The sequence below is a fragment of the Sapajus apella genome, unplaced genomic scaffold, assembly GCF_009761245.1.
Source record: "Sapajus apella isolate SASKATOON/1434 unplaced genomic scaffold, GSC_monkey_1.0 scaffold157, whole genome shotgun sequence".
Taxonomy (NCBI): Eukaryota; Metazoa; Chordata; class Mammalia; order Primates; family Cebidae; genus Sapajus; species Sapajus apella.
In genome coordinates this window covers 2384570-2412271 of record NW_022437097.1, presented here as the reverse complement: position 1 = coordinate 2412271, position 27702 = coordinate 2384570, and the positions used below count along the sequence as shown (strand labels likewise).

The following is a 27702-nucleotide window of genomic DNA, read 5'->3' as shown; positions in this document are numbered from 1 at the left end:
CAGGCGCCAGGCTGGAGTGCAGTGGCGCGATCTCGGCTCACTGCAGCCTCTGCCTCCCGGGTTCAAGCAATTCTCCTGCCTCAGCCTCCCGAGTAGCTGGGACTACAGGCACACACCACCACGTCCAGCTAATTTTTGTATTTTTAGTAGAGACAGGGTTTCACCATGTTGGCCAGGATGAACACTAGTATAACAGTATGTTTGTCAAACTTCATATTCTCTTTTTTTGATTTTTACAATTCAGTGAATTGGGCAATTGGACACCCAGAGTGCCCCACTTTTAGACGAGGAAAATACAGATCAGAGGAGTTAAGTAACCTGTGTCTTAGCTTTACTAAAGGGCATGTAAATGGCAGCTTTAGGACTAGAACCCACAACTTCTAGCAGATCTTTCTGTGGTATTTGGTCAAATGAAATTGTCCACAGTAACTTTTGTATTAAGATAGTTTGTATTTTAGTGTAAAACAGATTGGTATTAACCATTGAACTTTATTTTTTCTTTATGTGATTTTTGTAAAGGTTACAGTTTTTTTCCTAACAGGGTTAGTTTTGACAGCATCAGGAATTTCAGTTAATAAAGGAAAATGTACTATGTGCTATATTATTCTGCTTATGTTATTTCATTGTGTTGCTTTTGCTGTTTCAATACTTAATTCTTTTGCATGATCTTTATAATTTATGTTAAAATGACCTTTCTGTATATAGGATTAATAGGAGGACATAAATACTAGACACAACGTTTTTTCTCCAGCTGTTTTTCCCAAAAATAGATTCTCGTGTATACTCAAAAAAATTAGTTTTACCTTATATATTTATAATGTAATATTTTTTCAGGTTTGTGTTTAATTCACCTTTTTTAAAATTTTAGAGTACTCGAAGTCGACAAGGAGAAGAAAGAGATCCAGAAGTTGAACTAGAAGTAATTGAACTTATTTTCTGGTAGATAATATCAGAGAAGTCTACCTGTTAATGTTGTAGTTTTATGAACTGCGTTATAATTTATGGAAGCCCTTTTTAAGGTATTTCTTTAAAAATTGGACATTGCAAGGGATTTTATTTCCCTTGTATTTATTTTGATAGAATGATAATACAGCTCTTTCAAATACATGATTTCAGAACTCTTCAGTATCCCTGTGAGGTAGGAAGAAAAATACGACCTTTCACAGATGATGCATCACAGCTCCACAGTATCAAAAGCTGCTGAACCTTTGTCAAGCTGCTAAATTTTCTGACTCTGCTTAAAGCACATTTTAATCAGTCCTTTTTAAAATGCAGACAAAATCAGTTTTTTTTTGAGATAATAGTGTAACTTTTGACTTAGGAAAAGATCAGTCCTGTTGATAGAGAAACTTTACATTCCTATTTCAAAAGAATAGGCTTTGTTTTCTGCAGCTCATTATTCAGGCATTTAAAAGCCTATAAGTGCAGGTGTCTGTAATGTAGTAAATTATTAACATTGAGATTTAGGAGTTAATATATTTAAAATGAAATTCCTTTCATGGGCTTTGCATCTTTTAACTTCTAGTCCTTTCTTGTTTTTTTAGCACCAACAATGTTTAGCAGTATTCAGCAGAGTGAAATTTACTCGTGTGTTACTGACAGTGCTTATAGCCTTTACTAAGAAAGAGGTAAGGACAGTTACATATCTATCTGTTTTAGTGATTTTGGATGTCATGCCTGAGTGAAACAGTTCTGAAATTTTTCCCTTGAAGTGCTCCTGATCTCAGATATACAGAACTCAGCATTTGGTATATTTAAATCTGAGTAACCCTCATGACTTTCTCAAGAAGTCACATGAATTTTATATTCTATTAATTATTTGTAAATAATACATTGGAAGCTGAAATTGCTTGTAGGTTGTCATATTTTGTGAATTGAAAAGGAGGAAGTAAAAATTTTATGTAGGCCTGTTCTTACCTTCAGTTACATAATTAACTCTTGGATTTGTATAGAACCAAAAGTGAGCCCTAGATAGTGAAGATTTTTCTTTTTGTATTTTTGCACGAATTCAAGTCAATTACATATTAATTTGTGAATAGTTTATAAATGTGAGTAGAAATCCAATTTTTACCAGTAACTTCTGTAATTCTATTTTTCCCCATTTTTTCCCCCACCTTGATGAATGACATAGTAGCATTGTTGAAAAAATTTTCATTTTCTAGTTGATTGCATCTTTGGTTTTTATTGTTAAAAAAATTATTAAAGTAAACCAGAAATATTTTCTATTGTTATTTTATTTTATTTGAGACAGAGTCTCACTGTGTCGCCCAGGATGGAGTGCAGTGGCGCGATCGCAGCTCACTGCAATCTCTGCCTCCTGGGTAGCCTGTCTACAGGCTACAGTTCTCCTGTCTCAGCCTCCTGAGTAGCTGGGTCTACAGGCGTGTGACACCATGCCCAGCTAATTTTTTGTATTTTAGTAGGGACGGGGTTTCACCATGTTGGCCAGGATGGTCTTGATCTGCTGACCTCATAATCTGCCCACCTCAGCCTCCCAAAGTGCCGTGATTACAGGCATGAGCCACCATGCCTGGCTGATATTTTCTATTATTTTAAAATGAATCCTACATGTTATAGATGTGAGTTAAAAAACATTTTCTATCCTAACAGGATCTGGACATCCTGTATTAAGTGCATAGTTTATGAAAACCAATGTCATTACAGCAAGCATTTAATTTCATTATTGTTTATAGGATTTTCCTATTTAATGTATATCTTTCAGTGAAAGAATATGTAAGAATGTTTTTGGTGATTTATTTGCTAGACCAGTGCTGTTGCAGAAGCTCAAAAATTGATGGTTCAAGCAGCAGATCTTCTTTCTGCCATTCATAATTCATTGCATCATGGCATCCAGGCCCAGAATGATACTACAAAAGGAGGTAATTGTTCAGTTTTCTCCTACTTTCTTTTCTTTTTTTCCATCCAAAATATATAGTACTTAGCTTATACTAAAATTTCTTTCAAGTCAGTCTTGTACCTTGGAATGTTTTACTCCACAGACGGTGTTTAGGTTCTCCTCTCTATATATTAGACTAAAAAACAATACTGTAGAACTTGGCCATTTCCTGTGTATGACTGTTTAGACTCGGAATATGTATCCTCTCTTATGTCCATGCTGAGATGTTATAGCCTGGGAGCTGCTTCTTGCTGCCCAGAAAAGCCAGTGCAATGAGAACAGCAGAGAAAGAGTTTAATTATCATGGGGTCAGCCAAGCGGAAGGATGAGAGCTGTTTCACAAATCTTCCTCCCTGAGAATTCGGGCACTAGAGTTGTTGAAGAATAGGTTTGGTGGGCAGGGGACGAGCAAGGAGAGGAGGTTAGTTTCAGGAAGGGACAGTTATCTTTATTTTAAATTGTAAACTAAATTTCTCCCATAGTTGCTTAGTCTATACCAGGAATGAGCAAAGACAGTTAGCTTGTGAGTTTAAAAGCAAGAAAGGTTTCTCTTATAATTTTTGCAAAGACCATTTCAATGTTAACAATGAATCACATTTTTGATCACCTCTTGTCTTTACTCTTTTGTCTGAGAGATCATCGCCTCCATTATACAGTCTGCTCTGAACAACAGTCAGGCCTAGATAATATCTTTGTTTTGGAGAAACTTTCAATCTGCGTTTTTCCTCTGCTCACATACCACAACAGTCATCAGTACAGAGGACTTGTGTGATCAAAATGTTTCACACACACCAGCTGGGTGCCTTCTAATTAACCTCCCGTTGAAGGAGTGTTTGTGGTGGTTTGTGTGGAAAATACAAACTCCAACCTCCACTCTCTACCTGGGGGTAATGCCAGGTCCCACAGGTTGAGGACTCAGTCCCCAAGACAGCTCTTCCTTCCCAAACACCAGTTGCCAAGTCTGAGTTTCCAGAACTTCTGACCCACTGGCTTTAAGTTGGGATTCCCAGGACGCCATCTTTGGTTTCAGCTAATTTGCTTTAGTGACTCACAGAACTCTGGGAAACACTTACTGTGTTTACTGGTTTATTGTGGAGGCTATTATGAAGGATGCAGAAGAGATGCATAGGATAAGGTATGGGTAAGGGTCCCGGAGCTTCAGTGCCCTGCCTGGGTATACTGTCTCCTAGGAACTTCCACATTTTCAGATACCTGGAAGTTCTCTGAACTGTGTCCTCTTAGTTTTTATGGAGGCTTCTTCACATAGCACGATCGATTAAACCTTTGGCCGTTGGTGATCAACTTGACCTTCAGCCTCTCTCTCATCCCTGGAAGATGTGGGGTGGGGCTGAAAGTCCCAACCCTCTAATCGTGCCTCTGTCTTTCTGATGATCCACTGCACCCTGAAGCTGTCAGTCATTAACATACCAAAAGACAGCACTTGGAGAATCTAAGGATTTTAGGAGTTATATTAGGAAACAAGAGGGAAGACCAAATATATATTTCCATACCCTCTGTGTTCTCACTGCATTCACACAGGCCTTTGTTAGATTTTTTTTTAGTACATTGTATTTTAGTTTTTTACCCATTTGTCTTTGTTTGAGATTTTGAGCACTTTTAGGCCAGACACTCCCTTCTTGTGTATCACCCCGCTTGGCATGTTGTTGGCACTCAGATTTTATTTATGAACTATGCCTTAAAATAAAAAAAATAGTGTACCTCTGTTATAAAGTTTACAGTGGGTTAACATTTTAGATAATGTGAGGCAATTTTGATTGTTCTTAAAACTCATTAAAATGAGATTATATCCTTTTTTCCACCTCAACTACTTGGCCATTCCAGTAGAGATGAAGAGAAATTTATATGTTTCGAATTAGTGTTACCTGGTTGTCAGTCTCGTGACCAGAAAGGCAAGTTTTTACTGATTCACACCTCTTTCCTTTTCCGTATCTACCCTCCATTTAGAGACGGGCATTGTGTTCCCCTTCCCGTAAATTTTTTTTTCCTTACTAAAATGTTAGGTAACAGAGCAACCCAGAAGTTCATTTGGGTTAGGAAATCAGTATTGTCATAATTTTTATGTTTCTACTAGTTGCGCTGAATTTGTGTTTGTTTGGTTATAGGATGAGTGACTAGGTAGCATTCTGTACCATAGGACATAACAAGGTGGTTATGCATAGAAACTTAGTAGTACATGTTTACAGAGAGGGATAAAATGTCCACAACTCTTAAATGCTTTGAAATCTACAACAATAATACTTTTATGAAAACCACTATATAATAAATGACTTCAAAGTAATTTGTTTGTTGGTTTGTTTATCAACAAGATGATGTGAAGCAAGAATCCTCCAGATGATTGGAATCTGGATGTTTCTTTTTGCCGTGTCCGTCTACTCCTGGGCTATTCTGCTCTATATCTGTAATCAAGCAAACTCAGATAATAATTGCCATGGGATTGTTAGTAGCTACAGCTTGGACTTTCCTATATTTCAGACCAGTGCTAAAAATAGCTTGCACATGTAATCTTCTCTATTACTCTGATTTTATAGTCTGCTCAGACAGACTTCAGGAAAGTTGTTTACATAAAATTGGCTTGAATAAACCTTTAAAAAATGTAATCTTACGACTAAGCAGGTAAAATTTTAAATTTAAGGCATACTCATCCTGTGCTTATGTGTATAATACCTTTTAGCTGGCTTAATTTAAGTTTGTAATTATCCCTTAATCATAAGCCATGCAATTCTATAATAAAAAAGTAAATGGTTTCCTAATGTCTATTCTAATAGAAGAATGATGAGAAAATAATAATATAGATTAGTTTTGATCTCTACTCATTTTGCCTTCTGGTTATATTACAACTAGCTGGTGACAAAATGGCTGTGTAAATCTTGAAATCACTGAGCATTCATTTTAGCTATTCATTGAAAGGCATATATTCAGTATGAATTGTAAACTGGCATTAAGGAAGAAAGTAGAAATAATCAGACTTGATCTGAGAGTTACTTGCTGGTACAATTACTCAATGCATGGTAATATCTTTATGAAGATGCAGAATGCAAAAGTGGTTTTGGAGGTGGATAAGGAGAGCACCTTACTGAGAATGGGATTTTTTGAGGCGGTTACATAGAGCACTCTACTATTAAAATAAATATTTGGCTCTGGAAAATGGATAGAAAAACAGATTTTGGAGTCATTTTCAGTGCTTATGAGGGAGTAGATGTGTTTACTTGGGGCTTGCTGGGTTCAAAGATGTGACCTTGGGTTACATCGTTGTTGAAGGAAGAAAGGAGCAAAAAAATCCAATGAAGCAGATGTTATTCTTTGTTTTTGCTTATGCTGTCTTGAATTTTACAGTTCTTTTTTATATATTTGTGGAATTTTAGCTCATCCTTTAAAGTGATGTTCACATCACCTCCTCCAGTGAGACTTTCCTAGTGCTATTTGTCAAAATATTTTTTTCTCTCTATGTTCGCTCATAGTTGTCTGCGAATTGGGTCTAGTTTACCCTTTAGATTATAAGCATCTTTAACAGTTGCCAATGGAAATAACATATTTAAATTTATGTTGCCTGAAATTAGTAGATACTCTTGGGGAGCGTATTTTCAAATCTAGTACACAGTTTCAAGAGGACTTGCCATCTTTTAAAAATAAATTAAGAGATACCTGATTAAACTTGGTGGATTGAACACATATATTTGCTTTCTGAAATCACAAGCAATTAAGAAGTAATTTTTTCTTTCAAGGCATAACTGATAAAGATGAAAAAGACAGGGAAAGGAGAAAATAGCAGTAAAATTATTTTAGAAGCTGGCAAACAGAAGGACCCTAACTTAGCTGTCTCCAAATAATTGTATTCATAGCACTGATAGAGGAAGTCAAAGGCAACCCAGTTCATACTGTGGATCCCCTGAAGGCCGATTAGTTTGCCAGATACTTCTGGAAATGGGTATGAGAATTTAGCTGAGAACATGAGAACTGGTTGATAATCTGTTTAGAAGCAGAAGTTTCTTCCTCCTTTTTGCTGAGTGACATTCCTGAACCTCACAGTACTAAAAGTTACTCTCTGGAGGAAGGGGACAGAGGGTTTCTGTACTTGAGGAAATAAGAGGCCGAATTTCATGAAGGGTACACATTATGAAAGAGTTAAGTGAAAGTTAAGTAGTTATTATTGTGACCTACTTTCTTTCCTCCTCTGCTCCTCTCCTCTTTCTTTCAGAACAGGGTAGCCAGTCACATGTTCTGCACTTAAAAGTTTAGAAGATTCTTCTTAGGGAAATCTGACAAACCCAAGAGGTGGGGAAAAACAACAGCAAAATCTAAATATGTTAATATCAGCAATTCCCCTGATAAAATGGCTTGGTTGAAAGCTCAATCTGTGTTCACAGTGCTTTTTTTTTCTTTTCTTTTTTTTTTTTTTTTTTTTTTGAGGCAGAATCTCTCTCCATCACCAGGCACTAGGCTGGAGTACAGTGGCGTGATCTCGGCTCACTGCCACCTCTGCCTCCCAGGTTCAAGCAATTCTCCTGCCACAGCCTCCCAAGTATCTGGGACTACAGGCACGTGCCACCACACCCAGCTAATTGTTGTGGGGTTTTTTTTTTTTTAGTAGACACGAGGTTTCACCATGTTGGACAGGATGGTCTCGATCTCATGACCTTGTGATCTGCCCGCCTCAGCCTCCCAAAGTGCTGGGATTACAGGCATGAGCCACCACGCCTAGCCTACAGTGCTCTTAATGGTTTTGTGTGTGTGTGCTCTAGTTTAAAATCTGAGTATATAGTTAAAGGTAGAAATCTCTAGCCAAAAAAGAAAGAGAATAAAACAGGCAAGCAAACAAAATACCTTAAGAGAAATGAGAAAAATCAATACATATGTAAAACAAAAATAGGATGCTGTACGAAAGGAAAAAAGGGGAATATGTTCTTTGAGATTGAAAATAGAAGATCACAGGAGGTGGGAGGCAAGGGGAGGGATAGTATTAGGAGAAATACCTAATGTAGATGACAGGTTGATGGGTGTAGCAAACCACCGTGGCACGCGTATACCTGTGTAACAAACCTGCATGTTCTGCACATATATCCCAGAACTTAAAGTATAATTAAAAAAAAAAAAGAAGAGCAGAAATGACAAAAATAGAAAGTTTAGAACACAAAGTTGCAGAAATCTTAGAGCCAAAAATGAAAAGGTGAAAAATAGGAAGGATAAAGATTATACTAGGCTTAGTCAAGAAAGATCTACTATTTAATAAAGGTAAATAAATAAATAAAGGATAAACTAATATAAGTTGTTCCAGAAATATAGATTAGAAAATAGAAGCAAAAAACAAACAAAAAAATTACTCAATGTGCTGGCTCATCCCTGAAATCCCACTGCACTTTGGGAAGCCAAGACAGGAAGATTGCATGAGGCCAGGAATTCAAAACCAACCTGTACAACATAGCAAGACCCCAACTCTACAAAAAATTTAAAAATTTACTAGGTGTGGTGGTACATGCCTTATAGTCCTAAGCTACTCAGGAGACTGAAGTGGGAGGATTGCCTGAGCCCGGGAGGTTGAGGCTACATTGAGCTATGGTTGTACCACTGCACTCCATCCTGAGTGACAGAGACTCTTTAAAACAAACATGTAGGAAAATTTCCTGGAGACAGATGATATGAATACCTAGATTGAAAGGGCCAATAAAGAGCCACCCAGCACAACCAGGGTGAAAATTGACTTGTACTGAAGTGGCATATCATAAAACTTAAGAGTAGTGACAACAAATAAGATTCTCAGAGAAAAGAGGCAAAACCAAGTTACATACACAGAATCAAGACAGAGTATCACATGTGTGGCAGCGGTGGTGGAAACGAGAAGTCAATAAAGTGAAAACAAAGTTGGAGGATCATATTTCCTAATTCAAAACTTACACAGCGCTATAGCAATGAAGACAGTGTAGTTCTGGATAGATACAGATCAGTGGAATGGAATAGAATTGAGAACCCAGAAACGAACCCTCATGTTCTCAGTTGCTATTTGACAAGAGTATCAAGACAATTCAATGGGGACAGAAAAGTCTTTTCATCAAAGATGCTATGACAACTGGATATCCATATGCCAGAGGATAAAGTTGGATACTCCCCACTACCCCTGCTGCTCCTATGCAAAAGTCAACTCAAAAAGGATCAGTGAGTTAAATTTAAGAACTAAAGCTATAAAACTCTTAAAACATAGGCATTAATCTTACACCCAGATTTAAAAAAGCAAAGCTGAATGAAAAAATGGGCAAGAGATTGAACAAGTATTTCTCTAAATAAGATATGCAAATGGCCAATAAATACATGAAAAGAGGTGCAACAACATTAATCATACGGGAAATGTAAATCAAAATGAAAAGTTACTGCAGCCCACCCACTTGATTGCTGTAATGAAAAAGATAATAAAAAAGTCTTGGCAAGGATGTGGAGAAACTGGAGCCCTAATGCAGTACCGATTGGAAAGTAAAATGTTACAGTTCTCTTGGAGACAGTCTGGTAGTGTCTCAAATGTTAAACATAGAATTATCCAAGGGAAATGAAAACATATCCATACAAAAAGTTATGCACTAATGCTGATAGCAGCATTATTCATAATAGCCACAGGGGAAAAACAGCCCAAATGTCCATCAATGGATGAATGGATAAATATCCATCAGTGGATGAATGGATAAATAAAATCACATATCCATCTAGTACTGTATTATTTGTCAATAAAAAGAAATGAAGTACTGAAGGACCTTTAAAACATTGTGTTACATGGAAGAATCTAATCAGAAAAGACCATGTATTGTATGATTTCCATTTATATAAAATGTCCAGAGTTGGCAAGTCTATAGAGACAGAAAGTAAATTAGTGGTTTCCTAAGATTGGGGGAAGAATTGTGAGCAGGTAAGAGAGTAGTTGCTAATGGGTATAGAGTTTTTTCTTAGGGTGATGAAAATGTTTTAAATTTGATTGTGATAGTTTTACAGCTCTTTTAATGTGTAAAAAAAACCATTGAATTGTATACTTTAAATAGGTGAGTTATGTGGTATGTTAATTATATCATTAGAATTGTGAGTAAAAGAAACTCACTGGAGAAATGATTTCAGACTTTGGGGAAAAATGGTTTCTAATGTTGAATTCTATATACAAACTATCATTTGATTTTGAGGAAAGATAATTTCAGGCACTTAGAGTCTCAGAATTTATCTCACAAAAGTTTTGGAAGATGTGCACCATTAAAAAATGGAAGTAAATCAAGAAAGAGGGAAGCATGGGGTTTAGGGAAAATGAGAATCTACCATAAGAAAATAATGAAGGAAATCCCCCGTTTGGTGCTGGAGGGAGAAAAACACGAGGTAATAGCTGAGCACTATGTATGGACAGGTCCAGCATGGAGGAAGCCTCAAGGCTCTAGGGAAAATATCTTGAAGGTACAAGACTGATGTTACGTTTGATGTACTCAGAAGAGATTCAGAGAACTGGCAAATGGTTTGGGGTTGAATTAAGCCTTATGAGATAATTATTAAGCTTCAGAATGCATATGAAAATTAAAATTTTCACATCTGAGCAATGGATAACTTAAATCATAGTGGTGCTAATGCTGACTCATTTGCTTGATCATAATGGTGCAAATGCTGAATATTGATTATAACCAAAATTATGATCTAACTATATTGTAGGTGAGGGGACAGAGTGTATGTAGGCATGTAATTTGTACATGCTTATAATGCTCCTTGTTTTTTGTTTTACACATTATCTCCGACTTCCTCCTTTTTAGGTCTCTGACATTGTCTATAGATGTAGGAGGAAGTCAAAGATAATGTATAAAACTGAAAAGAAACGAAGAAGTACTAAAAGCTTGTTTTTTGGCAATATGTAGATCAGGGTATCCAATCCAATCTTTTTTTTTTGAGACTGAGTTTCACTATTGTTGCCCAGGCTGGAGTGCAGTGGCGTGATCTTGGCTCACTGCAACCTCTGCCTCCCAGGTTCAAGTGATCTCCTGCCTCAGCCTTCCAAGTAGCTGGGATTACAGATGTCCACCACCACACCTGGCAACCTTTTTTTTTTTTTTTTTTTTTAAGTAGAGACGGAGTTTCACCATGTTGGCCAGGCTGGTCTGGAACTCCTGACCTCAAGTGATCCACCCACCTCAGCCTCCCAGAGTGCTGGGATTAGGCGTGAGCCACCATGCCCAGACAGGGGTGTCCAGTCTTTTGGCTTCCCAGGGCTACACTGGAAGAAGAATTGTCTTGCATCACACATAAAATATGCTAATGATAGCTTAGCAAAAACTTAAGTGTCGCAGTAAATAATTCTGACAGATCATAACTTGCTGAATAAAAGATAAAGCCATTATTCTGCCCCCATGTAAATAAATGAAATGGATGGACAGTTTGATGAGATATTTATATGGGTGTCCCCCCAACCCCCAAATATTAATTTCAAAAGGAAAGGGAATAACTACAGTGAAGAGGTCTGTTGGACACCACCTTTATCAAGTGATTAAAGTTCACATCACCAGTAGTAAGTCAGATCCTCTTTTTGCTGATAGAACATAACATTAATTCTGTAATATTCCAAAGATTCATAATCTGAATCTGATCAAGAGGAAACAAACCCACACTGGAAGGCTGTATGTAGAATTACTGGTTTGTTGTCTTCAAAGATGTCGGTGTCATGGAAGTCAAGGAAGGACGGAAGAACTGTGCCAGACTGAAGGAGAATTAGAGACTGAAATTAAATGCAACTGACATGGTTATGAAGAATAGTTTGTGAAACTTGAATTAGGTGATAGTAATTGCTAAGTGTTAGTTTTCTAATTCTGATGTATTGAGATTATATAAGAGTATGTCTTTGTAGGAATAACACTCTAAACATACTTGTGGATGGTTTGTTATTGACTGCACTTGCAACTCGAAGATTGTTTCAACAAAAAAAGTTATCTCAAAGCAAAATAGATCAATATTATGTTGATGCTTTTGATACATGAACAGACAAGTTATGATATATCCACACAATGAGATATCATAATGGAATGAGGTACTAATACATGCAACATAATGGATAAATCGGGGAAACATGGTGTTGAGCCAAAGAAGTCAGATATAAATTGTCTGATGTTTTTGTTTGTTTAAAAGTAGGAAAGGCTAATCTTTTGTGTTTTTTTTTTTTTTTTTTTGAGACGGAGTCTTACTCTGTTGCCCCAGGCTGGAGTGCAATGGCTCAATCTCAGCTTACTGCAACCTTCGTCTGCCAGGTTCAAATGATTCTCCCACCTCAGCCTCCTGGGTAGCTAAGATTACAGACATACACCACCACACCTGGCTAAATTTTGTATTTTTAGTAGAGATGTTTCACCCTGTTGGCCAGGCTGGTCTTGAACTCCAGACCTCAAGTGATCTGCCCACCTTGGCCTCCCAAAGTGTTGGGATTACAAGTGTGAGCCACCATACCCGACCAGGAAAGTCTAATCTGTAGGGACAGGAAGAAGTTCCTTGGTTGTCAAGCACTAGAGTGATAGACTGGGAAAGGGTACAGGAACTTTTAGGGGTGGTAAAAATGTTCTTGGTGTTGATTGTGGTAGTTACATGGTTGTACTTATTTTTCAGACCATTGAACCATACATTTAATGTTTGTATTTTTTTTTTTTTTTTGAGACGAAGTTTCACTCATGTTACCCAGGCTGGAGTGCAATGGCGCGATCTCGGCTCACCGCAACCTCCGCCTCCTGGGTTCAGGCAATTCTCCTGCCTCAGCCTCCTGAGTAGCTGGGATTACAGGCATGCGCCACCATGCCCAGCTGATGTTTTGTATTTTTAGTAGAGACGGGGTTTCACCATGTTGACCAGGATGGTCTCGATCTCTTGACCTCATGATCCACCCGCCTCGGCCTCCCAAAGTGCTGGGATTACAGGCTTGAGCCACCGCGCCCGGCCTAATGTTTGTATTATTATATGTCAGTTACGCCTCAGTAAATTAGAAAAGGAAGGTATCTCTAACACATGGAAGTAACTTGTAGTGGTTATTTCTCAAGAGATAAACAGGATCACATGTGAGCGGCTTTTTTTTTTCTCCTTAAACTCAGTGATAAGAATGCAGTTTTCAAAAAACCCTTTGTATCTACTGCCTGTTCAAAAATATACACTAAAAAATGTCAAATATATAGATTTGTATGATATTTAACCCTAGGTTACTCTTACCAGTGATTAGGGTATAATATTTATTGACACCATGCCTTGAACAGTTGTGGTTTAATGCTGTTTTGTAACATTATGCTTAAATATAACATAAAACTTACCATTTTAAGTATACAATTCACTATCATTAAGTACTTCCACATTGCTGTGCAACTGTCACCACTATCTCCAGAACTTCTTTATGTTCCCAAACTGGAACTCTACCCCTTAAACTTGAACCCCCAATTCTTTCCTCCCCACAAACCCTCACGGCCGTTGTTATACTTCTGTCTCTAAATTTGACTGTTCTAGGCCCCTCATATAAGTGATATCATACAATACTTGTCCTTTTGTGTCTGGCTGGCTTAGTATAATTTTACAACTTTGTGTAAAAGGAAGTCAAGTAACTAAGAAATGCAGAATAACATAACCAAAGCTCACCAGCTTCTGCCTTGTTTTCCAGAATTCCTTCCAACTTAAGGGCAGCCAAAACTTGTTATTTTAATAAACCTCACTATAAATTGTCTCTGTAACTTGTGAAAGATAATGTTGAATAAATTATATAATGTGTCTCTTGACTAATACATTTCCAGATTTTTAATTTTGACATGTAATTTACTTTTAGAATAATTTACTTAGGAAAATCAAAGTACTTGTTGTCATAAATCTTTTATCCAGGGGGAAGGGGAAGGTGAAGATAAGTAGGTTAATGTGTACAAAAATATAGTTAGATAGATGGAATATGTTCTATTATTTGATAGTACAGTAGAGAGACTATAGTTAATATTTTGTTGTGTATTTCAGAATAGCTAGCAGAGAATTGGAATGTTACCAATACAAGAAGAGAGAAATGTTTGAAGTGATGGATATCCTAATTACCCTGATTTGATTATTACACATTGTGTACATGTATCAAAATATCACATATACCACAAAATACATACAACTATTATACATCAGTTTTTTTAAAAGAAAAAATAATTATGTAATAACTATGTGCTATTGTCAATATTCTTCTGTTATTAATAAGACCAGTGACCTGGCAGGAATTTTAGTCACTCAACAGTTTAAGCCCGTGTATCATAATGTTTTGAAAATATCAGTTATACTTTGTTATTTTAAAAGAGTGCTAGTAAGATATTATGTGGATCTCTTATACTGAGTGATTTTTAGCATTTTATTTATTTTTAATTTTCTTATTTTTTGAGACAGGGTCTCGCTGTGTTGGCCAGGTTTGGTCTTGAATTCATAGTCTCAAGCATTCCACCTGTCTCAACATCCCAAAGTGCTAGGATTACAGGCATGAGCCACTATGCCTGACTTGGCATTGTATTTATGAAGTGTTTTAACAGGAAAAACCAGGATTATTTTTATATACTAATAGTCTTATAAAATAAGGAAGCTCTGAAAATTGTCTAATTTGTATCCAGTTCATTTCAGGAAAACTTGAGTGAGCACCTGCTAGGTGGGAAGTGCTGTGAATTATGTTTCTTTCTGAGCTCATTTAGTAAGGGGCATCAGAGCCTATTCAGGTTACTTCAGTATAAGACAGTCTGAAATTGTGTGGTGGAGGTATGAAGTACAGTAGGAAAATGTTAAATCAGTTTATCCTGGGAAGGAATTGGGTTTGATAAAACTTCTTTTAACTTTTTATAATTTCTGCTGCCTTGAAACTAAATGCAATCTCCTGCCTACCTTTTAGCCCCTCTCCTGCTCAACCATAGTCTATATCCTGAATAACTGGTATGATATTTTATTGTATCTCGGTTCTTACCCTCTTTTCTAGTCAAGCAACTTATGGTATCTGGTATAGGATGGTTACTAAGTTCCTATGCAGGAGATGCAACAATAGCTGAGACTTAAAAATAGCCATTAGCAAGTGCTTTAACCATTAACATGGACAAAAAAATGTGGAGGAAAAAAAATTTAAATGGATGTGGAAAATGGAGAGGAGCATACAGATAACTTCTAAGTTTATCATAGAAACTTTGTTTCCAGTCTATTTATAGGCTTCTGTTTTTACTTCCTGAGTTTAGAGACATTAGAACTTGGAAAATTACAACTCCCTAAGGAAAAAAGAAAAGCCATATTCTCTGTCCTGTAGGCCAGCGGTCCCCAACATTTTTGACACCAGGGACCTGTTTTGTGGAAGACAATTTTTCTACGGACAAGGGCGGGAGGAGGATGGTTTCTGGATGATTCGACTGTATTACATTTACTGTGCACTTTATTTCTGCGATTACATTGTAATATATAATGAAATAATTACACAGCTCACCATAATGTAGAAACAATGGAAGCCCTGAGCTTGTTTTCCTGCGACTAGACAGCCTTATCTGGTGGTGAAGGGAACAGTGACAGATCATCAGGCATTAGGTTCTCATAAGAATCATGCAACTTACATCCCTTGTACACACAGCTCACAGTAGGATTTGCACTGCTATGAAAATCTAATGCCGCCACTGATCTGACAGGAAGTGGAGCTCAGGCAGTAATAGGAGTGATGGGAGCAGCTGTAAGTACAGATTCAGCTTTGCTTGCTGGCCGCTCACCTCCTGCTTGCAGCCTGGTTACTAATAGGCTGCAGATAGCTACTAGTCCATGACCTGGGGTGGGGACCCCCACTCTAGGCCTTTCATATGCTTGGAAAACCTTGTCCTGACTGATATTTTGTCCTTTGAATAACTCAAACTTTTCTAGGAAGTTATTCCTCTAATTTTTCAATGAGTTAGATGTTCCTATTAAAATCCTGGGTGTATCCACACGGAATTATGATTGCTTATTGTATTTGTATAGACCAGTATTTCTCAACTGGGGCCTCCCAGGGATATTTGGCAATGCCTGGATGCATATTTGGTTTTCACAGTAAGATGGGTGCTATGGCATCTCGTGAGAGATCAGGTATGCTGCTAGAACACCCTATTGTAGTATGCAGGATAGCTGAGTTCGTTTCAGGATTAATATTGTTTTATTTGCACTTTTTAATTTGTGTAAAAATGAAGATAGTACAAATATATTATTGGCTGTCCATTTCCAATTAGTACTTACTTTCCATGATAATACAGATTTTCATGAGTGGCTGCTGGATAATTAAGTGGATAATTAAGTTATCCACTTAATTTTCTACTTGTAACATAGGCCTAAAAATGTGTGTATTAAGAATAAAAGAATATTCCTGAATAATTTTAGATGCATGTTAGAATGCTTTCAAGGAAAGTAAGGGTGATATACTATTGAAGTATCTGAATTCTATGCATTTATTAAAACCTAAAATATGTTTGTGTTGGTATGGTAAAGAAGCTTTTTATATCATTGATACTACTACTTTTACTTTAGTTCTAAATAAGTGTTCAAACTATTTCATTATAGTAGAAATAGCCTTTCATTTTATTCTGAGTGTGTCGCATATCTTGTTACTAAGCAAACATATGAGCTGGGTATTTAGGTGTTTGGGAAATTTCTGCTTTCAAAACAGCTCAGAGAGAGGGGAAAGTGACAAAACCCCATATAAATAGTGCAGTAGTATATATAGAAAGTACTGGGGAGAATTGAGGAGGAGAGGGCATTCAAGTTGTGTCCAAACTACCAGCCTAATAATAAGGGATAGGTTTTACAGGTAGAGAAAATAGTTTGTGTGAAAAGTAAAGAGGCGTAAAAGAGCATGAAATCTGTGAGTCACTGTGCATGCTTATAGCTTATGGTGCTTAGGGATAAGGGAGTGTTCAAAGATCATTTTCAGAAAAAGGTAAAACCATGACTCTCTCATACAGATATAAAAATGTATGTGGCCAGGAGTGGTGGCCCACGCCTGTAATCCAGCACTTTTGGGAGGCCAAGTGGGCTGATTACTTGAGGTCAGGAGTTCAAGACCAGCCTGACCAACATGATGAAATCCCGTCTCTACTAAAAATACAAAACTTAGCTGGGTGTGGTGGTGGGCACCTGTAATCTTGGCTGCTCGGGAGGCTGAGGCAGGAGAATTGCTTGATGGCGCCACTACACTTCCAGCCTGTGTGACAGAGTGAGATTCTTGTCTCTGGGGGAAAAAAAACAAAAAAAGAATGCTAAACTTATTCAAAGAAATGTTTTATCAGTTCAGATGTAAAACTTTAAACAGCACAAATTTATACAAAGTAATGGAATGTTGAAATAAGTTGTGGATGGTAGCAAAGCTGTTTTTTTCCCCATAGAATGGGAAAGAAATCAACAAATTTCTATCAGATACAATAGAAATTGCATGTTTGTCACTTGCTTACAATTTATAGATTTCTGAATAGCTCCCATGGAATCAGTCTGAACAATGTGTGTAGTTTTCCATTGGAGTAGTTTTTTTTTTTTTTTCTATAGGAACAGCAGGAAATTGGAAAGCACCTTCCAGTGTTCTACCAAAGAATCTGTACCATATATAATATGGAGTCAATAACATTTTTGGATTTAGAGAATGAAATCAGGCTGTGTTTTAGATTAAACAGTTGAGGTGGCAACGTATAGGATTCATTGAGGGAGCAGTCAGTACAGTTAGACTGTTGGAGTGGCACTAAGAGGGAAGAGGAGGGACAGATTGAGTGTTCATTAGGAATTACTAAGTAGGTGAGGCAGTGAGAAGAGACAAGGCCTCTGGCTTAAGCAATTGTAAGGATAATGGGTCATTTTACTGAGAAAGGGGAACTATAAGAGGAAAAGCAATGTTAGGAGAAAAACAAAGATAGTTTTTGGACATTTGCCTTTTGAGATGATATGGCATACAAGGTGGAAATGTTCCTTATACAGTTATAAGCTATAGGTGTGGAACTAAGAAAAAGGATTGTGGGCTAAAGATTTTAGTCTTTAGTCTGGAATGATCATTTAAATTGGAATTTATGTTAGAATAAGTAACGTCGATCAGTTTCTTAGGGAGAAAATACGGAGAAGACAAAAAAGACCAAGAATCCTGGGAACATCTTTATTTGCATGGTCCTAAAGAAAATTATGTCTATATCCCAGGTGCATTATAATTTGGTTGTCAGTCTTGCTTTTAATTTTTAATAACACCTATTCAGCTTTAATTTTATCTTTCATTGACATCTGAAACCATATTTTTTCTTAGGTTGTGGCCTGTTCATAGACTAGCAGGAAAACTTTGAATAAAAAATTCTTATTCATGTATCATTTTAGCGATATGCTTCCTCATTTTAGATATCAAGTTGACAAAGACTTAGTTTGGAGTTGTGCACTAGTGTGAAAAGTGAGATCACCAGTGGACGGAGAAGAAAGAGGAACTCAGCCTTAGATGTCTTATAGTCCTGTCCTTAAAGGATTGTGGATTTCTGTAATTACATCTCTGTAGCAAATGCATTTCAGACTCATTGAAGACTAAGGGCTGGTGGCTGTGCTGCTCTGCTCTGCGATTCAGGATTATTTTATAGCTAAATTTGAATGGATTCTACTGTTGAGTAATTGAGGGAAAGAGAAGCCTACATTATTTGTGTTCACATTTTACCTTTCTTCACAATCTCATGGTTAGTTTATCATTCTGTTTCGAAAGAATATACTGACCCTATTTTATCCTGTTTGTTGGAGTTCATTTTGACATAGAAACTCCCCTCCATCACCACTGTCACCACCATGTAGGTAGGAAGTACAGTTTTAGATTATTAAATCTACTTATTTAGTTTTTTAAAAATGTATATATGGATAGATTATAAATTATGAAATATATTTAGAGGATTTTGTGGTTAGAATTTGTTTGAAAAAGCTTTTTAAACTGGCATTTTTGTATTTAATAATAATTACAGTTTAAAATTCAGAGAAACATTGAAAATTTTTACTTTTGTATTTTCTTTTTAGATCATCCAATTATGATGGGTTTTGAACCCCTTGTGAACCAGAGGCTACTTCCACCTACCTTCCCTCGATATGCAAAAATAATTAAAAGGGAAGAAATGGTCAACTATTTTGCCAGATTAATAGATAGAATAAAAACTGTCTGTGAGGTTGTGAATTTAACAAATTTACATTGTATCCTGGTAAGTACAAATCTCTGTTCCAGAATATAACTTCCATTTAAAAAAAAATTGATACATAGTAATTCTACATATTTATGGGGTAAGTTTAGTTTAATAACAGAATATTGATCACTTTATAGACACTGACCAAGGGTAAGTACTGCTCTTTGTCTATTTTCTGTGATAGCTAGAGGATTAAGTGGTTCATAAATGTTATACATACGTACAATCTGTTTAATCCTCAAAAGCTCTTACACTGTTTTAGTGATTAAGAAGCTCAAGTTGAAAGGTTAGATAATTCATCCAAGATTTGTTTGTTTTGAGACAGGATCTCACTGTTATCTAGGCTGGAGTGCAGTGGCATGATCTTGGCTCAAAGCGACCTTGAACTCTTTTTTTTTTTTTTTTTTTTTTTGTGGAGATGGGGGTCTTGATACATCACCCAGGTTGGAGTACAGTAGGACATTCTCAGCTCACAGCAGCCTCAAACTTTCTGGCTCAAGCGATCCTTCTACCTCTCAGTGTCCCAAGAAGCTGGGACCATAGGCATGTGCCACCACACCTGACAGTTTTTTTGTGTAATCATTATTTTTGTAGAGATGGGGACTCACTATGTTACCCAGGCTGATCTTGAACTCCTGAGCTCAAGCAGTCCTCCCACCTCTGCCTCCCAAATTGCTGGGATTGCAGGTATGAGCCATTGTGCCCTGCCTAGCCTTGAACTCTTGAGGTCAAGTAATCCTCCCACTTCAGCCTCCCAGGTAGCTGGTAGAGATACATGCTACTAGACCTAAATAAATTTTTTTTGTTTTTACTTTTTTTTTTTTTTTTTGAGATGGGGTCTCCTTCTGTCGCTCAGGTTGGACTGCAGAATGTGATCTCCGTTCCCTGCAACCTCTGCTTCCCAGGCTCAAGCTATCCTTCCATGTCAGCCTCCTAAGTAGCTAGGACTGCAAGCATGTGCAACCATGCATGGCTAATTTTTTGTATTTTTTCGTAGAGACAGGGTTTCACCATTTTGCTGAGGCTGGTCTCTAACTCCTAAGCTCAAGCAGCCCACCTGCTTCAGCCTCCCAAAGTGCTGGGATTACAGGTGTGAATCACTGTGCCCGGCCAATTTTTAAATTTTTATTTATTGTGCAGACAAGGTCTTACCATGTTGCCAAGGCTGGTCTTGAACTCCTGGTCTCAAGCAGTCCTTCCATCTTGGTCTCCCAGAGTGCCAGGATTACAGGCATGGGCCAGCGCTCCTGGCCTCATCTAAGTTTTAAGAGTGGGGATTAAACTCTGGATTCTCTCTTCAAAACATATAAATGTGTGTGTGTGTGCATATATATATATATATATATATACATACTGGTATGCACATATATACATATGTATTTAAGTATGTATATGTTTTTGTATATAAAAATGGAATCATGGTGTTTACCTGCTTTTAAAAATTGCTAATTTCTGTGTCATGGACATCTTCCTTTTCATGTCAATAAATTCATGACAAATTCTACATTATTTTAATGGCTGTGTGGTATTCCATTATAAGCATATATTAACAGGTTTTTTCATTTCATTCATATTAAATTACATTTAGGTCATTTTCAGTGTTACAAATCATACTAAGATGAACATATTTATAAATAAATCATTTTATCATATGCTTCCTTCCCCCGTAAGATAAATTCCTAACAAATGAAGCTGCTAGGTTAAAGAATATGCACATTTTTAACTGTCTTATTTTGGATTAATCCTTTTATGGGTTAAAATAGAGAAAAACTCTAAAAAGCTCATTTTAAGAACATTCAGGGTTGGAATTTTGTTTTTCTCCTGTACCCTCTGACAGCCTAAAAGCTTTTTAATTGGTAAGTTATAGTAACACATAGAAGGTTAGTAGGAACATAGAAAAATGTGCAAGAGTACTGTTTTCTTAGGAATAAGCACACTACGTGTGTGGCATAGCTAGGCATTTGAGTGTTGTTACCTTACATGGCAAGGTATGGAATTGCTAGCCCCATGTCATTTCTTCTGTGAAATCTTCCACTTTGGTTGCAGGTTGCCATATTACTTGTGTTCCTTGAGATCACACAGTATATAGTTTATACTCCTAGTACTTAGCAGCAGTCTCTGAGAAATAGTTGATAGTAAAGATTTGTGCTTTTGTTTATATTCTGTATTTTTCCTTCTATTCTTTGTCATTAAAACCTAGCTTAAGTCTTCATTCCTTAGTAAAACTTTCACTGATTATGCCTTTATTACCTTCTGTTGCGTTTATTTTCTTATTAGGTTGCTCTTATTGCATCATAAGAATCAGAATTTTAAAAATAGACAAAGATCATAGACAGAAAGCCAGTTTTACAGCTAAACAAAGATTCAGAGGTTCTAAAGTAACCAGATTATAGTAGCATATCTGGAATGAGAATAGATATTTTCTTACTGTTTTCTGCCACAGTGACCCTTTTTCTTTTTCTTTTTTCTTTTTTTTTTTTTTTTTTGTGTGTGTGAGACGGAGTTTCACTCTTGTTACCCAGGCTGGAGCGCAATGGCGCAATCTCGGCTCACCGCAACCTCCGCGTCCTGGGTTCAGGCAATTCTCCTGCCTCAGCCTCCTGAGTAGCTGGGATTACAGGCACGCGCCACCATGTCCAGCTAATTTTTTGTATTTTTAGTAGAGACGGGGTTTCACCATGTTGACCAGGATGGTCTCGATCTCTTGACCTCATGATCCACCCGCCTCGGCCTCCCAAAGTACTGGGATTACAGGTGTGAGCCACCGCGCCCGGCCCACAGTGACTCTTTTTATCTTAATTGTTACATGGATATGTATTCGTGTTCATCAGATTAATTGCAAGATCTTTAAGAAATCAACCTATAAACCCTTATCAACCATAAGGTAATATGTTCTTGATGTATATAGTTGTTTTGCCAGTTGTATTGGTAGGCAAATGGACTTTAAAATTTTTTTTAATAAGCAATAGGGCTGACTTGGGTTGTGACAGGCTCCTGATATTGAAAGCTAAGTTGTCTGCCATTATTGCCAGTCACTTCTACTGAGGCTTCTGAGGAAAGCGTTGCTCATTCCACATACCTCAGGGGGACCTACATTGGTTCTAACTGAGGGTAGGTACCTGAGGCGTTGTTAGTGATCCTTTGGACTTTTCTCAGCAAGCTGCAGGATTTTTTAAAGAATCTCAAAAACCTGTATCTTTTGGTCTTTCCCTAAAGTCAGCAGCAGTCAGTAATGTGCATCCAGTTGACTTGGTTACTTGGTATTTATTTTTGTGAAATAGAAACTAAAGTTCTGCCATGACTTAGTAAACTATTGTTGGTATTATTTTTTTAGAGTCTACTAACCCATTGTCCCTTTTATACAGTTAAACAATTTCTATAGAAATGACCTTTATTTGTCATATTTTAACGCTGGTACTATGTCATTTCCAGGTCTAGTAAAAATTATACTCTATATGGTGAAGCATTTTCAGCTTTTATTTAATCTATTAATGACATTATTTTTTCTTTATGCATCTATTAGGATTTTTTCTGTGAATTTAGTGAACAGTCACCATGTGTTCTTTCAAGATCTCTGTTACAAGTAAGTTCCACTTAGTATCAAAATACTTCTTTCAACATTATATGCATATTGACATTGTTTTATTGATTGATTGAACAAAAGGTAGATGCTTTTAAAGAATTTTCCAGTTAGTGTTGTATATTTTTTAATTGAAGTATTAACTTTAAGCATTATGCATACATCAAGGTCATATCCTAGGTCATAAAACAAACCTCAATAATAAAGAAATAATCAAAATCATCCAGAGTATCTTTCTAATTGTTTTAGAATTAAACCAGTAACCAACAAGAGAAAGAGATCTAGGAAAATCTCCAGATATTTTGAAGTTAAACAACCTCTAGGTAATGCATGAGTCAAAGACAGAAGTCTTGAGGGGAGTTCAGCAATATTTTGAACTGAATGAAAGTCAAAATATAACATACCAAAATCTGTGAGATACAACTAAAGCAGTGCTTACAGGGAGATTTATAGAATCAAATGTTTTTTTGTTTTGAGATAGTCTCACTCTGTTGCCCAGGCTGGAGTGCAGTGGCACACTCTCCGCTCACTGCAAACTCTGCATCCCAGGTTCAAGTGATTCTTGTGCCCCAGCCTCCCAGGTAGCTGGGATTGCAGGTGCACACCACCATGCCTGGCTAATTTTTGTATTTTTAGTAAAGGCGGGGTTTCACTCTGTTGGCCAGGCTGGTCTCAAATGCCTGATCTCAGGTGATCCACCAATCTCGGCCTCCCAAAGTGCTTGGATTACAGGCAGGAGCCACCATGCCTGGCCACATTAAAAGTTTATATGAAAGAAAAATATGCCTGGCATGGTGGCTCACGCCTGTAATCCCAGCAGCTTGGGAGGCTGGGGTGGGAGGATTGCTTAAGTCCAGGAGATCAAGACCAGCCTAGGCAACACGGTGAAACCCAGTCTCTACAAAAAATGAGCTCAGTGTGGTGGTACATGCCTGTGGTCCCAGCTACTTGAACCTGGGAAGTCCAGGCTGCAGTAAGCTGTGATTGCGCCACTGCACACCAGCTTGGGCTACAGAATGAGATCCCATCTCAAAAAAAAAAAAGAAGAGTCTACAGTTAACAATTTAAGCCACCACCATATGAAACCCGAAAAAGAAGAGCAAATTAAAGCAAGCAGAAGGAAGGAAATAATGAAGAGCAGAAATTAGTAAAAATATATTACAGAAAAACAATGGAGAAAATCAGTGCAACCCAGAGCTCATTCTTTGAAAATATTCATTAAGTCGATGAACCTCTAATGAGGCATAATAAGAAAAAAATACAAATGACTAATATCAAGAATGAAAGAAGGGATATCATTACAGACTGTAAACATTAAAAGGACAGTAATGGGAGTATTATATACAACTCTGTTCATAAATGCAAAAGCAAATAAAATTGACCTATTCCTTTAAATTTAGACATAAACTACCAAAACTCAAGAAGAAACAGATAATTTGAATAATCTCTTATCTGTTAAATAAATAGAACTTGCAGTTAAAAACCTACAACAGTGCAAATTCCAGGCCAGCTCTATGCAGTGTCTTCCAGAAAATAAGAGGCAAGAACACTCATTATATGAGTCAAAATTTACTCTATCAAAACCAAACCAACATTACAAACATAGAAAACTATATAGTTTCCTTATAAATACAGATGTAAAAATCTTATTCCATGAACACAGATGTAAAAATCTTCAATATAGTATTAGTAAATCAAATTCAACGATATATAAAAATAGGTAGTACACTATGACAAAATAAGATTTATCCTAGGAATCAAGCCTGTTTCACCATTTGAAAATTGTTCATCAGCCGAGCGTGGTGGCTCATGCCTGTAATGCCAGCACTTTGGGAGGCTGAGGCGGGCAGATCACAAGGTCAGGAGATTGAGACCATCTTGGCCAACATGGTAAAACCCCGTCTCTACTAAAAATATAAAAATTAGCTGGATGTGGTGGCGCATGTTTGTAGTCCCAGCTGCTCGGGAGGCTGAGGCAGAGGAGAATTGCTTGAACTTGGGAGATGGAGGTTGCAGTGAGCTAAGGTCGCACCACTGCACTCCAGCCTGGTGACAGACAGAGAAAGAAACCGTCTCAAAAAAAAAAAGAAAAATAAAATTGGTCAACATAATTACCATATTATCTAAAGCCTTAGTAGATACACAAAAAAAATTGACAAAATTCAACATCTATTCATGATTTGAAACTCTTAACAAAGCTATATGTAGAACTTCCTAAAACCTGATAAAGGACATACACAAAAATACCCTATAGCTGACATCATACTTAATGATGAAGGGCTAATGGTTTCCTCCAAGAATGGGAAGAAAGCAAAGATGCCCACTTCACTCTTAATTAACACTGGAAATTTTAGCCAGTGCAATAAAGCAAGAAAAAGAAAGAAATGACATACAGATTGGAAAAGAAGAAGACATGTTGTCTATTTAGAGATGACGTGACTTCCCATGAAAAATGCCCATGGAATTTACAAAGAAATTCCTAGAACCAAATAGTGAATTTAATGAGATTGCAGAATATGAAGTCATTATACAAAAAGCAGTTGTAATTCTATATACTTCAACAATGGGAGATCAAAATTTTGAAAACAAAACTATTTACAATAACATCAAAAAATGAAATACTTAGGTACAAATCTAATATGGTTAATATTCAACAATATTCAGTATATTGAATATTCAGATTCAGCATGGTTAATAATAAGGAAATGCAAATTAAACCACAGAAATACTACCTACATTTCAGACTATCTTTTAAAAAAAAGTCTGATAATACCAAGTGCTAACGAAGATGTATTGGTGATAGGAGTGTAATGTGGTTCAGGTACTTTGGAAAATAGTGTGGCACATTCTTATTAAATCAACATGTAGATCACACTCCTAGTCGATTCCTAGAAGTGAAATTTGACATTCTTCTAGAAACCTCTGCAAATGTGTGGAGCTGTTTTGTTCATGATCACCAAAAACCCAGTGAACCTGAATGCTCTTTAGCTGGTGAATGGATAAACATACTGTGGTACATGCACAGTGGAATACTACTCAGAAATGAAAGGAAAATGAAGTATGATACACTTAACAATGCCAGTGAATCTCAACTGCATTATGCTGGGTGGAAGAAGCCAAACTCAAAAGACTATACGATTTCATTTTAATAACATTCCAGAAATGGCAGAATGATAGAGTTGGAGAGCAGCAGATGAGTGATTGCCAGGGGTTTGAGGCGAGAGGAGGGTTTGACCACAAAGGGATCACATGAGGGAATGTTTTTAGGGTGATACAAGTCATTCTGTATCTTGATTGTGAGACTGATTTTAAAAATTATGCATTTGTTAGACTTGTAGAACTGCACAGCAAAAATGTAAATTTCACCATATGTAAATTTTATTAATTTTTTTTTTTTTTGAGATGGAGTCTCACTCTGTTGCCCAGGTTGGAGTGCAGTGGCATGATCTCAGCTCAGTGCAAACTTCGCCTCCCGGGTTCAAGTGATTCTCCTGCCTCAGCCTCCTGAGTAGCTGGGATTACTTCTCTCTACTCCTTTATAGCCAAAGTATCAAGATTATTTGGGATCAAATATCCATGTAAAAGTAACTTAATTGTGTTAACTGGTCTCTGCCACATTGTTTAGATTAAAACTAAGGTTTTTATGAGGTTGAGAACATTTCTGATAACTCTTCTAAGTTTTTCCTATCTCCAGTGTAAGTCCTTAAACTTTACCATATTAGAGGCACTACAACGCCTGACTAATTTTTGTATTTTTAGTAGAGATGGGGTTTCACCTTGTTGGTCAAGCTGGTGTCAAACTCCTGACCTCGTGATTCACCCGCCTCCCAGAGTGCTGGGATTACAGACATGAGCCACTGCGCCCAGCCATATGTAAATTTTAAAATAAAATTTAAAAGCAATATTAGAATATCAAGGTATGGTATATTAAATACAAAGATACAGTGGGATTAAGGGAAGGAAATTAAAACATTATTAAATGCAAATTATTTTAAAAATTTATATTCAGAAAAAAGCATGAAAAAATATTTAAAATATTTGCATGTGTTATAAAACATTCATTAGAGATAAACATAGGATTAATCAAATGACATAGCCATTTAGTATTTCATAGTTTGTGAAGCATTTTTTAATACATTAGCTCATTTGACATAATAAGATTAGTCAGTTTATTTTGACCGTTTTAATATTACTGCTCTTGGCTTGGGAGATTTTTATTTCTGTACATTTTTTGTTCTACATCAGAATACACCTTCAGTAAGGATTAATAAGTAACACTCATTGTGGAGACAGCAATTTATAAAAAATTTTCACCAATTTTCTATATTTTAATCACGTAGTATGTAGTATTTGTAAAAGTATATTCATTTTACAGTAATGACAACTCTGTGTGACACCATTACTAATATGTAACATTTGTTTTAAGACCACTTTCCTGGTGGATAACAAAAAGGTCTTTGGAACTCATCTCATGCAAGACATGGTGAAAGATGCACTTCGGTCTTTTGTCAGTCCTCCGGTGCTTTCTCCCAAGTAAGTATTGTAAGACATTTTATAGTTGTATGTGCTCCCTTAAAAGCCCAACTTCTCTCTACTCCGTCTTTATAGCCTAAGTATCAAAATTGTTTAGGATCAAATCTCCACATAAAAGTAACTCAGTCGTGTTAATTGATCTCTGCCACATTGTTTAGATTTAAACTAAGTTTTTAATGAGGTTGACATTTCTGATAACTCCTCCAAGTTTTTTTGTTTCTGGTGTAAGTCCTTAAACTTCGCCCTATTAGAGGCTGAAAAGGATTGCATGCAGAAAGAATCGTCATTTGAGTTGGCATTCTGAGAAATTTCAGGCTTTTCCAATGGGGAAGGGAAGAAAGGAGTCATTAATTCTTAACAAAGCACTTACACTTTGTTTAAAAAAACAAAAAACAGTTAACAAAGTGTATCTTTTTTCACTGAAAGACACGATGGCTTTCTGTCACAAGTTACTTGATGGTAGATCTCATTTTTTTAAATGGCTTCCAATATTTAGCGATAAATGTTGAGTATCTCTTATCCAA

General features: G+C 36.7%; 1 protein-coding gene across 2 annotated transcripts in view; it reads left to right on the top strand.

The window, feature by feature from the left end:
- Positions 1-27702, top strand: part of NAA35 (N-alpha-acetyltransferase 35, NatC auxiliary subunit) — an 81978-nt gene that overhangs the window by 32503 nt on the left and 21773 nt on the right. For both annotated transcript variants that reach the window (XM_032266331.1, XM_032266332.1), the window contains exons 9-14: positions 869-919; positions 1545-1628; positions 2765-2879; positions 18905-19083; positions 22589-22648; positions 27072-27178. In XM_032266331.1, the coding sequence (XP_032122222.1) occupies positions 869-919; positions 1545-1628; positions 2765-2879; positions 18905-19083; positions 22589-22648; positions 27072-27178 (596 nt within the window). The remainder of the gene's footprint in view (positions 1-868; positions 920-1544; positions 1629-2764; positions 2880-18904; positions 19084-22588; positions 22649-27071; positions 27179-27702) is intronic.